We start from the raw sequence: 12,126 nt of genomic DNA, 5'->3' as shown, positions 1-12,126 counted from the left end.
GGGTAGCGCGATGGCTTTCACGCGCAGATCTGGCCTTCAGCCTCTGCTCACCCTGCCACTCGCACTGACCCTATTCGAAGCCACTCCAATGGTGTGACGACCAAGCCTCGTGACTCTAACACTGACTGTTCTGGTAATGTCTATCAACTGATGTCACATGAAGGATAGTTATTTATTGATTGTGTAGTGTGGGGGAGGAAGGGTTAAAACGTCAGATTTCAGTAATCAGTGGCTATGTGTTTTCATAAGTCTAGTAAGTCTGGATCTGTGACAGAAGTAAAACAAAAGATTTTTTCCATTAAAAGTTATGAATTATGAAAGTGTTCAAGCATTCACTAAAGTTGAAAGAATTCGACAGTGAGTACTGGTCTCGCCACCACACGATCACTAACACTTTATCACCTATCTATCCGTACCTCTACCCGTTAATTCATCCCACTTTTCTGCTGCATTTCAAATTTCACATATCAGTAAACTTTCCCCAAATATAGTTTTCATATCTTTAAAGAGAGTTCGATATTTGTTGTTTCTCTGCTATAAAGCTTACACTCGATGAAATGCACAGATATGAAGTGTACAGCTGCTGTTCAAATGCACGTGTGGAATGAGCAAAACTCCTATCAAGATACGAAACGTTTTCATCACCCCAGAAAATTCTTCTTGCCCCTCTCCCCAGAGGCAAATACTGTTTTGATTTTTTTCTACCATAGATTAGTTTTGCCTGCTCGGGATCTCATATAAATGGAACCACACAATGACTCTCTTACGTCAGGCTTCTTTTGCTCGGCATGTTTAAGATTCTTTCAGGTTGCTGAGTGTATCAGTTGTTATATTCTCTTTCGTTGCCAAGAAATATTCCATTACGAGAATATGCCAGAGTTTAATTATTTATAATCCTCTTTGATGGGACACCTGGGCTGCTGGAAACTAAAGCTGGATGAACATTCTTACAGAAGAATTTTTTTATATGCATGTTTTCATTTCACTTGATAAGGACCTAGCAGTGAAACCTCTGGGTCACAGATGAGGTGTAGATTTAGTTTATAAGAAACTGTAACTTCTTCGAAGTGGCTGTACAATTTCACATTCTTACTTAGGATGTGGGAGAACTCCAGCTGCTCCACATCAGTGGCAATTTTGGTGCGGGTCTTTTAAATTTTGGCCACTCTGGTGGCAGTATAGTGGTATCTCCCTACAGTGTTTTTTAAAAACTATTAAGATATAACTGACATACGGTAAACTGCACATATTTAAAGTGTATAGTTTGTTAAACTGTGACATATGTATATACTCATGAAACCATCATCACAATCAAGGAATGGACATAACCATCACTCTCCAAGGATCTCAGTGTCCTTTATAACTAACTCCTCCTCCCGCCTTTCCTCCCTGTCCACAGGTAATTGCTGCTCTGCTTTCTGTAATTATACACTAGTCTGTATTCCCCAGAATTTTATACGAATGCAATCATACAATATGCGAACTTTTTCTGTCTGGCTTCCTTTACTCAGCCTAATTATTTTGAGCTTCATCCATGTTGTTGCAAATATTAATAGTTCATTTTTTTTTACTGCTAACAGTATTCTATTGTATTGATATCCCACAGTTTGGTTATCGATTCTCCTAGTGAGGGGGGCATGGGTCGTTTCTGGTTTCTGGCTATCACAAAGCTGCTACGAGCATTTGTGTGCAGGTCTTTGTACGGATGTTTTCATTTGTCCTGGGTAAATACCTAGGAGTGGAACGGCTGGACCACTGGGTAGTAGGTATATGTTTGACTCTTTAAATAAACTGCCAAACTGTGTTCCAAAGTTATTCTTATCAGCACGGTATGACAGTTTTAGCTCCTCCACACTCTCACCAATATTTGGTATGGTTAGTCTTTTAAATTTTAGCCACTGATATCTTATTTTGCAAAATGGTATCTTATTTTGGTTTAATTTTACTTTCCTAATGACTAATTATGTTGAACGTCTTTTCATGGTATTTGCCACTTGTATATCTTATTTAAGTGTTTGTATAAATCTTTTGCCCATTTCTAAATTGAGTTACTTCCTTATTATTATTGAGATTTCTTTACATTTTCTAAAGATAAGTCTTTTACCAGATAAATGCTTCATAAAGACTTTTCTCTTGGGCTGTAGCTTATCTTTTCATTCTTATAATGATCTTGAAAAGGGCAGAATTTTTTAATTTTAAAGTCCAATTTCCTTTATGGATCACGCTTTTGGTACTTTAAGAAACCTTTGCCTTACCCAAGGTCACAAAGCTTTCTCTCCTATATTTTCTTCTGTAAGTTTAACAGTTTTGAGTTTTATATTTACGTCTTTGATCCATTTTCACTTAACTTTTGTATATGATGCAAAACATGAATTGAAGCTAAATTTTTTTTTTGCATATGGATATCCAATTGTTCCAGTACTGTCAGATTATTCTTTTTCCACTGATCTGATTTTGCACTTTCATCAAAAATCGATTATCCTTATACATGAGTCTATTTCTGTATTCTTTATTTTGCTCCATTGATCTATTTGTCTATCTTTATGCCAATAGCTCACTGTCTTGAGCACTATAGCTTTAGAATAAGCTTTGAAAACAGGTAGTGTTGGTCCTCCAACTCGGTTTTCTTTTCCAAAGTTGTTTTGGCGATTTTAGATGCTTTGCATTTTGATAGGTACATTTCTACAAAAAAGCTTGCTGAAATTTGGTTGGGATTGAATTAAATCTATAGATTTAGTTAAGAATTGGCAATTTAACAATATTAAGTCTTCTAATCCACAAACACAGCGTATGTCTTCGTCTATTTAGGTCTTTTATCTCTCTCATCCATGTTGTGCAGTATACATAACTCGTACAGTGTATGCGTCTTCCATGTCTTTTGTTATATTTATCCCTAATTACTTTTTTTGATACTAGTATAAGTGCTATTGCTTTTTAAATTTCAATTTGTTTGTTGTTAAAATATATAATCAATTTTTGAATATTGACATTAAACCCCGAACCTTACTCATTAGCTCTAGTAGCTTTTCTGAGGATACCATAGTTTTCTATATAGATGATTGTGTCATCTGTGAATAAAGACAGGTTTAGTCATTCCTTTCTAAATCGAGATGCATACTGTTTCTTTTCCTTGACATATTACATTGGCTAGAACGCCCAGCACAATACTGAGTAGGAGTGGGGCGAGCAGACATTATTACAAAGATGTACTGAAGACCAAGCCAGGCCTTCTGTTTGTCTCCATTAAAGAAGAAATTTCAGTAGCTACTAGATGAACAAAAAACAAATGAATACTGAGATTTTAGGAAATTGTCAAGCACTACTTCCTTAAGTGCTATAAAAGAAAAAATTAACCACCTGCTGAGCATAACAAGATAGTGGGAAAACTAATAACACATATTAACTAACATACATAGCTGATAAGACCATGTAATCAGAACACAACTGAACAAAGAGTATGAAAAGCCCTTCATTTAACTGACTATTCACAAACTATACTTTTTTTCCAGCCTGGCCAAGCAGTGCTCCCATAAGCGTTTAATTAGCACTTATTGGGCTGTTCTAATCCTGAGGGACCAAAAGGAAATTTATAATTTTAAAAATAATTACTTTAAATACTTCATACAAATTTTAAAGAGGGTACTTGGATGAGAAACTTAATAACAATTCTGTAAACAACGAGAAATCCCAAAGTGGAAAACATTCCCTCATTGACGGCTTCACTCATCTCTTAATTAGGAAATATAATGAGGACTTTTCCTACTTATCTTACTTCGTTTCTCAACAGTTCTTTAAAATAATGACTATTTCTCCCGTCTTTGATGCGTTTCCCATCCGCTGGCTCCCACGGCATTAGTACAGCTTGGTTTTCCTGCTGAATTTTAGATTACTTCTGGATTTCCTTCCTCGATGCCAGGGCTCTGTCTTTAGTTGTCCTCTCTGCTCTAACTCTCTCTGTGATTTTATTCACCGGCACATTTGAAGAGTTAAAGCTCTGTTTACTTGATGGTGACTCTCACATTTATGTCTCGATCCATGAGCCCCACATCTGATGACACCGGGGATGGAGATGAGTCCTTTCTCTCACTCTTACTCATCCAATAAATCATGATGTCCTGGATTTTTATGCCCAAATAAGTCATCTTTTCTCCAAACCCCATTGATACGCTCAGATTTTTTTTTTTTTTGGCCTAAAACCAGTCTTGATAAGCTTTTGCATAGTAAATACTTGAGGCTTCTTATATTAATGTTGTGAGAAAAATTCACTAGGAAGGCCTGAAGGCACTTGGCACAGTGCTATCCTAAAGGGAGGGCAGCACGAACACTGATTAGGAGGCTGCTGCACCCTTTCAGGTGAAAGATGATGGGGGAATGAACTAAAGTGGATGCGGTGGGACGAAAGATGCAGGCACGGATCCAGGTAACAGCGAGCACACGGAAACGATGCGATCTGGGGAGCGGTGAGGTCGGGAAAGTACCCAAGGATGCTTTCTGGTTTCTGGCTTTGGCATCTGGGTAGGCGGTGGTCCCACTTACTAAGATACGGAATACGAAACGCAGTGTGGGAGTGCGCGAGACAGGAGGACACGAGTAGTTTTGTCTCTACAATGCTGACCCGCAGGGGTGAGACGGCTAAGCGATGATATCTAATCAGCAGTTCAACACGCAGGTCTAAGTACAGGACTGACGACGACGACGGCGAATGTTACTGAGTGTCTAACATGTGCCCGGTAATGTTTTAAGCATTTTACGTGTATAAACTAACTGCGTCCTTCCAACAACACAACTAGGGTAGGTACTATCATCATTCCCATTCTATAGAAGATGAAATTAAAGCACAGAGAGGTCACAGAACTTGCCTGAGATGATAAGTTGGTAACTGGAAGAGCTGGGAGCAGAAGCTATAGACCTGACTCTTGAAGCCCCGCTTTTAAACAGCAGGCTTCACTGCTTCCCCAGATATGTATCTGGGAACTGCACGCTGAAGACACAGGGACGCAAAACGGTACAGAATGAAAGATGAGGGCAGAAGACCCGGGAACAGTAACGCTCAAAGAATGAGTAAGGAGAGAGGAGACAGCAAAGGAGACTGAGAACGAGTGGCTAGAAGGAGAAAAACTAGGCAAGGTTACATTTCAGAGAAGCCAAGGCAAAGCATTTTGAGGAAGTGATCGGCTGTGTTTGAGACTACAGGGAAACAGGTAAGATAAAGACGGAAAAGTGTCTGCTGCCTTTAGAAACAGAGATTATCAGTAATTCGGGGGCAAGCAGCTTCGGTTGCCATAGAGGGATCTGAACCAGGTTGGCGTAATTTAAAGTGTATGAAAAAACGGAGGCAAATTCTGGTTGTAAAGGGGAGAGAGGTAAGTGGAGGCTTTAGCATGGTTAAACTAGAGTTAGATCTAGGAAAACGGGAGAGGATTAGCGAGGAGAGGTTCCCGAGGAGATGCGAACACACTGCGCCGTTACGGGTAAGCCCCGAAGTGCCTAGATTCAAACCCAGTCTTTGCTACGTGTTAGCGGCTTACCTGGAAGCGTTATTTAATCTTTCTACGTGCCGATTTCCATGCCTATAAAGTAGGAACACTACTACATCTACTTCACGGGTTTATCGTGAGACTTAAAGGCTAATGCACAGGAAGGACTGGCTCCGAGCGAGTGCTTCGAAAGCATCAGCTGCTGTTATTACTGTGGATCCGGAGCCCAGGCAGAGAGACTGGAGCGCTTACGGACGTGTTCTGTGTTCTGGGTTAAGAGCGAGGCAAGGCCAGACGTTGGAGTGAGGAGCTGCTGGCAGGACAGAGCTCGAGGAGAGCAGACGGCCACGCTGGGTGGGCCACTGTCAAGTGAAATGTCAAAGGCCCTGGCCATGCAAGCCCCGGGAGGCTGCTGAGCAGCCCGACCTCACACGGCTCTGTGCTCAGCAACCCACACGCAAGGAGCTAAGGAAGCAGAATGATGGACAAGAGCGGTCGAAGTGTCATATTTAGGCACTGACGAGAGTGGCTGAAGTGAGGGAACGTGGGTTTTCGGCTGGACAGGGAGAAAAATAAAGACAAAAAAGATGACATTTTTTAAAAAGTAGAAGAACCAAAGATGTCCTGAAGCCAGGATGTAGGATCAGATATCAGGGATATAACCGTGAGCAAGACAGCTGTATTCCGGCTCTCATGGGTCCTGCGGGCTGACATACATGGCAGAAATTCAGCAACTAATTCGAATCACAAACGTGATGACAGGAGACTATAAAATCTTAGGGGGTGCAATGCGGGAGTACCTACTAGCTGCAGGACTGGTCAGGGAGGGTTTTCTACAGAAAGTAATTGTTGAGCTGAGATCTGGAGGAGAAACAGGAGTCGGCCATGAGCGGAGGCGGGACAGGGGACTCTGGAGCAGCACCATGAACCGAGAGCACGGAGAGGCAGGACGGCGAGGCGAAGGGCCCGCGAGGGCTGTGCAGACACTGGAGTGACACCTGAGACCAAAAAGTCAGGGTCGCAACTTGACATCGCTTAAAAGGGAAGGGGGAGCAAAGCAAGCAGTTCACGTGGAAGGGGGAGAATTGAGATGTTGACATATATCTTAATATGCTGGCATGCTGTGCGCTTAAACTCAAGGTTTAGCGAAAAAGAAAAATACTGTACCTTGGAACGAAATGTTGGATGAACAAAATAAACAGCCTTCAAATTCCTCTTGTACCTGATTCAAAATAAAAAAAAAAAAAAAGGATCAGTGTAAGTCATGCTTAAAACCAGTCGCTATGATGGACAATTAATTCTTTACCTGAGTATTCGGAGGAAAAAAATAATTTTTTAAACAGCTTTAGCTTACATACTAAATTTTAGGTAAGATGCCAAAAAACAATTCTGAGAACACTGCATTATTTAAAGTATCTATTTTATAGGAGATGTTTTCTTGGCTGTAATAGAGCCACCTGCAGGTAGGACAAAGTAAAATCGTATTTTACAAACAAATTTATTGCGTGCCCTTTTTTTCACATGATGCTAAGACTCTCTGGAATCAGGTTATGAACTAAAAAACACTACAACCACTTACATTATAGCAAAAATTAGAAACTAAACGTTTCAACAGTCATATTACAACAACAAATATAGGGAGTTTACTGTGTCCCACAAATTGTATGCACAAAGGCTTTATGTATTTAACTCTCGAAACAATTCACTGAGCTGAGAGCTAATATTATGTCTGTTCTAAGCTTCTGAAAGTCACCCAACCAACAAGTGGCAGAGCCAGAGACTGAACCTAGGCAGCATGGCTCCAAAATCACGCCCTATCCACTACTCTATGTACTCTTTCCAGGCATGCCTGAAATTATTTCAACAGCCTATTATTAAGCATCATTGGGCCACAGAAGGCTAATTGCAGAGGACTTCAGAGAAACAGTATAAATTCTTCCTCTCATCGTTGAGGCCTGTTCGTGGTGAAGAGCCGGTTAGTGGCAGAGGCGGAATCAGTGGAGTGAAGCGTCCTTACATGACCACACTCAGAGCAAGTGACAAAGGTGTGCGCTAGGTAAGGAGAGCTTTCACGTTCCCAATCAGGGTGAGGTCTGATGGGAGGAGCTAGGCACTCGGAAATGCGCGGTCGTTTGCCTCCTCTGCACACTAACTGTGATGCGGAATTTTCAGTGTGATCCACAGGGACGCTGCGATGCTGCCAGCAGCAAGCAGGCACCGGGAGGGTGAGGGCTGTTTTTATTTAGGAAATCGATGAGAATGAGAAAAAAATGCAAAGCAGAACATTTTATCTTTGCTGCAGTGGGGTATCTATATGTTCTGGTTAAAATTTCCATTATCACTTCAAGGGAACATGGTTTAATGCAAATAATTTTCTGGCTCCAAGTCAGTATCCCAGGTTCAAGTCCGAATTCTGCATTACTGCTCTGAGACCCTGGGCAACACACTCTGCCTTTTGGAATGTCTGTATTTCCCCATCTTTCAAATGTAGATAATACCTATATTTATCTATCTACAGGTAGGACAAAGTAAATTCATATTTAACTTAAATTCATAAAATTCAAAATTTAAACAAATTTCCTGTGTGCTTTTTTATATAGCGCTATAATCTCTGGGATCAGATTATGAATTAAACTTATGGGTCACTAGATCAAATGAAATAATGTTTACATATGTATTTCGACAAGCGTAACACAGCTTATCAATAGAAGGTAGTACATTTGTTATTTTATAAATGAAGACTGGTAATGATCCCTGAACCTTTTTCAAGGTATTTAAAAGCAGGCGAAAGTTTACATATGAATTTAAATGTGATAAAATGAAGTTAAGGAGGTCCTCCTAGTATTAAAATATCTAATCTATGAATGATAAAAATCTTTGTTATATGAAATATGCTTTCACAGAATACACAACAATGTTTGCTACTGCTTCATATTAGGAGATAAAGATAAAGAAGCTGTTTCCCCTTTATAATTTGCAAAAATAACTAACTTGACATCAACCACGTCGTAGAGTTTCTTCAGGAAGTCAGAGTCCAGGTGATTGTACTCGCTGGTCAGTGTGTGAAAATACACTAATACATACTCCTTCACAGCAATGTGGTCCATCACGTGGATGAAATATAAGAGAGCCTAGAAGAAAAAGAGGAGTCAAGGGAAAGATCATTTTGCTCAGTAGTCTATTTCACAGAGACCGAGAGAGAGGAAAAACCCAAACGATTCATCTAATCTACGCCCCAGGCACCGCAGATGACATCAGACTGGCGAGTACCAATTCCCTTTGAAAAGAGCTTCAGGAGAGTGAAGCGTGCCAGGGTGTAGTAATTCTCGTGGGGCTGCAGTACGGTTCCTTTTTAGTCTTGTTCTAAGCGACAGAGGACAGTCTCTATCCTGTCAAAGAGCGCTTCATATGCTTCTGTCACACGCCAGGTTCTCTCTCTAAGACAGTGCTATCAAAATCAGCATCAGAAGAACGTCTGGATGTTAACCGTTCTTTTAGCTTTTGCTTGAATTCAATGAAAAGTCTTTGCAGTTTCTACTCAGATACAGACTCACGGCTCACTTAACCAAGAATTACTGCACAAGAACAGTGAGCACTGCCTCACAGGGGTCGCTGCGAGGGCTCATTTTCTTGGCATCCGTGATGCTGATCTGAACCAGGAAAAACTGCCTCACAGGGGTCGCTGCGAGGGCTCATTTTCTTGGCATCCGTGATGCTGATCTGAACCAGGAAAAAGAGAACAGGTTTGGCCAGCAGGTGGCAATGGGCTGGGTGGCATTTCTGGGAAGACTGTGCAAGACTCAAATTCACCAGTTCAGTTAGCGACATTCCATTAAGAGGCATGAAATGTAAGGGAAACGCAAAGCAGATTCGCAGTCGGGCAGGGCCCGTTTGGCCCCGTGGTGTGGCTGAACCGTAAGGGGAAGCGGCTGTCACAGAGGCCAGTTCCCAGACCTCCCTGGGGAGCCCTTGGCAATAACGTGACGGGATCGCCACGGACTCAGATCCAACCACCGTGACCAGAGCAGACAGGGGAGGGCATGAAGGAAACACAGTATCTTTCGAGTTGTTACCTGGCTTGACCTCACCACACGTCATTATTTTATATGAAATGAAACCTCACGAACACCCAGACGCCATGCAAGTGCACGCTGAAGTCAGACGTGGGGAGTTATGTTTTTGCTGGTCTCACGTTCGTTATTAATGGGGAGGATGAATGTCATAGTGATAACATAAAACGAATGACCACAAACAGAAACTTACTAATCATGTAATTTGCTTTACATATGTGAGCTATATATGTATCTTCTTTATGTGAATTGTTATTATTATATTATTTTATATTTTATTATTATTTTTGCTCTTACCAGATTGATTCTAGCCCTTTCTATCCACTCTCTTCCCCATCCTCAGGGCAATTAAGACACCCATTTTTAGCTTCACACTCCCCATCTTTAACTTAAATTTTTTTCATTATAAAAAAGTATAGCCACATGACAGAAAAAGGGGAGAAAACAAATTCTCCCCCAAACCATGAAATCCATTTTGGGACATTTACTTCCAGTTTTTAACCTTTAATGTTTTAAAAAAAGAGTCCGTGTATATACAATTTAATGTATCAGTTTTTATCCTATTGATATTATAAACATTTCTCTGCAGTATTTGCCTCTATAACCAGAATTTTAAAGGGTCATAGAACATTCCATTTGCTGATGAACCATACTTACCTGTTAGGAATGTAAGTTACAATTTCATGCTATGAATCAGCCTGTGAGTTACATGCCAGGTCTGGTGCTTTCACAATTTTTACCCAAACTCCAGTGACCAGGAGCCTAAGGGCTTAGCCAGGAGCATTTATCTGTTTTTGCACAACTATCTTAAAATTGTGTGTAATTTTTATGTTTTTAAGTACACGGTTTTTTTACTATGGTTAAGAATTATGTATTAAAGTGATTCTCCTCCTTTGTAATTGGTTTCTAATAAAACTGATGTTTTAAGAAGATCTATATATTTATCCTGTGAAATCAAACTGAATTCATTCATGCGTCCTGTGCCCGAGTTTTCCTAGTTGGGCCATTTCAGGGCCAACGGCTTCTTCCATACTTCGAATCACTTCCTTAGTACAAATTCTTAGGAAAGGAATGAATGGGTCTATGGGTGCGAGCACTTTTATAGTTTCAATTTATCTTTGATCACGACGATTTAAAAGCTCTCGTTAATTGTGAAGGCGAGAAGAGGTACCCCGTTTTCACTCACTTTCTTTGGACTACTAACCAGGTTGAACATTTTTTATTTTCATTTACCAGTAATACCATTTCTTCTTTTTTGAATCATCTATTTCAGTCGTTTGCCTCCAAATGAAGAGATTATGAAATTATGACATCTTAGGTTAACTACATCTCTGGTTTCTTCTCCTCAGATAGATACACAATTTTTCTTATTGCAAGAAAGGCAGACTTTGATGTATAATTATGATACAGAATGATTCCAACCAAAATTTTGCCAGTTACATCACGTCCGTAACGAAGCAGCTGCCTTTCTGGAGATCACATGACTGTTTCTCTTACACAGCAAGGCCAAACCCGTACCTTACCAAAATGGCACGCACAGACTCGCGGAATCAGGGCTGCTGCTCTGCCAAAGATATGCAGTTCTGTGTCATCTCATGTCCTAAGGCCTGACTCCAAATTCATAGCCTCTTTATTTTAAAATCAACGTTTTTGTAAAACAGAGCCTTTTCGTGGCTTACCTTGTCCATATCTATTAACGTCACGGGAATGTTTCTTCCAACTACCACCATCACCGTGCGGCCACAGTGATCGACACCTACAAACAGGAAATGTAATCAGCATCCAGACCCTTCATTCCAAAAGTGTTACTGTCTTGGGCTCTGACCTTATTAAAATATTCTATGCAAATATAAAAGATTGAAAACCAGAAACATATGTTTTTCAAATTTCACCGTCAGATTTCTTTCACTGTGTGGAAAACAGCGCTTTTTTTTTTTTTTTTTTTTTAAGCTTTATGAGGTTTTGATGACTGCCCTTCCTTTAAGATAAGGTCTCTGACAGGTTTTTAAATCAGGGGCAGTCAAAGGTATGGTTGCAGGGCAAAGATCTTTCTATAAATAGCTTTTTTCTTAAGCTCACTATAACTTTTAATAACACGAGTGATCCAGGAACTAAATGGAACTGAATCTAAAAATTAACAAGAGCTGTCTGAAAAAGAAATATAAGAGAGACAGAGTAGGAATCTGAGAACTTTCACTGCTTCCATTGTATGTTTATACAGGGTTTGAATTTTGTATAGCAAGTGTATGGTACTTTTAAAAGCAGAAAAAAAGAAAGAAAGATAACAAAAAGAACAATAAGAAGTGAAGTTGGATGATGTAGAACAAGTTGAAAATTTTATAGGTTGAGAAGTTATTTTTAAGTTCTTGATAATGAGCAAAAACTATCATCATTAGTGCAAAAACTACCTTCGTTAGTACAAAAACATTTTATTCATGGATGAAATGGACAAAATCAGAGAAAAATGAACTCTCTAATAGCATTCTAGCTAGGGCCCTTAATTACTAAAAGAATAAATTATCATATTCTCAAGCTCACCTGTTTGGTATAAGGCTTTTAGAGAAGCAATGTCAGAGAGA

The 12,126-nt window shown here is 40.0% G+C and overlaps 1 protein-coding gene across 5 annotated transcripts in view; it reads right to left on the bottom strand.

Moving 5' to 3' along the window:
- The window catches only part of GDAP2 (ganglioside induced differentiation associated protein 2), a 52,758-nt gene that overhangs the window by 11,483 nt on the left and 29,149 nt on the right, over positions 1 to 12,126 (bottom strand). For 4 of the 5 annotated variants that reach the window (XM_023535398.1, XM_023535392.1, XM_011366453.2 and 1 more), the window contains 3 exons: positions 11,227 to 11,303; positions 8,469 to 8,608; positions 6,645 to 6,699 (listed from right to left, as the gene is read on the bottom strand). In XM_023535398.1, the coding sequence (XP_023391166.1) occupies positions 6,645 to 6,699; positions 8,469 to 8,608; positions 11,227 to 11,303 (272 nt within the window). Of the gene's footprint in view, positions 1 to 2,793; positions 6,034 to 6,644; positions 6,700 to 8,468; positions 8,609 to 11,226; positions 11,304 to 12,126 lie in introns of those variants that run through there. The other variant, XM_011366473.2, reaches the window with a different exon arrangement.

The sequence above is a fragment of the Pteropus vampyrus genome, unplaced genomic scaffold (assembly GCF_000151845.1).
Source record: "Pteropus vampyrus isolate Shadow unplaced genomic scaffold, Pvam_2.0 Scaffold6, whole genome shotgun sequence".
Lineage (NCBI taxonomy): Eukaryota > Metazoa > Chordata > Mammalia > Chiroptera > Pteropodidae > Pteropus > Pteropus vampyrus.
This window is presented reverse-complemented; position numbering and strand designations above follow the sequence as displayed.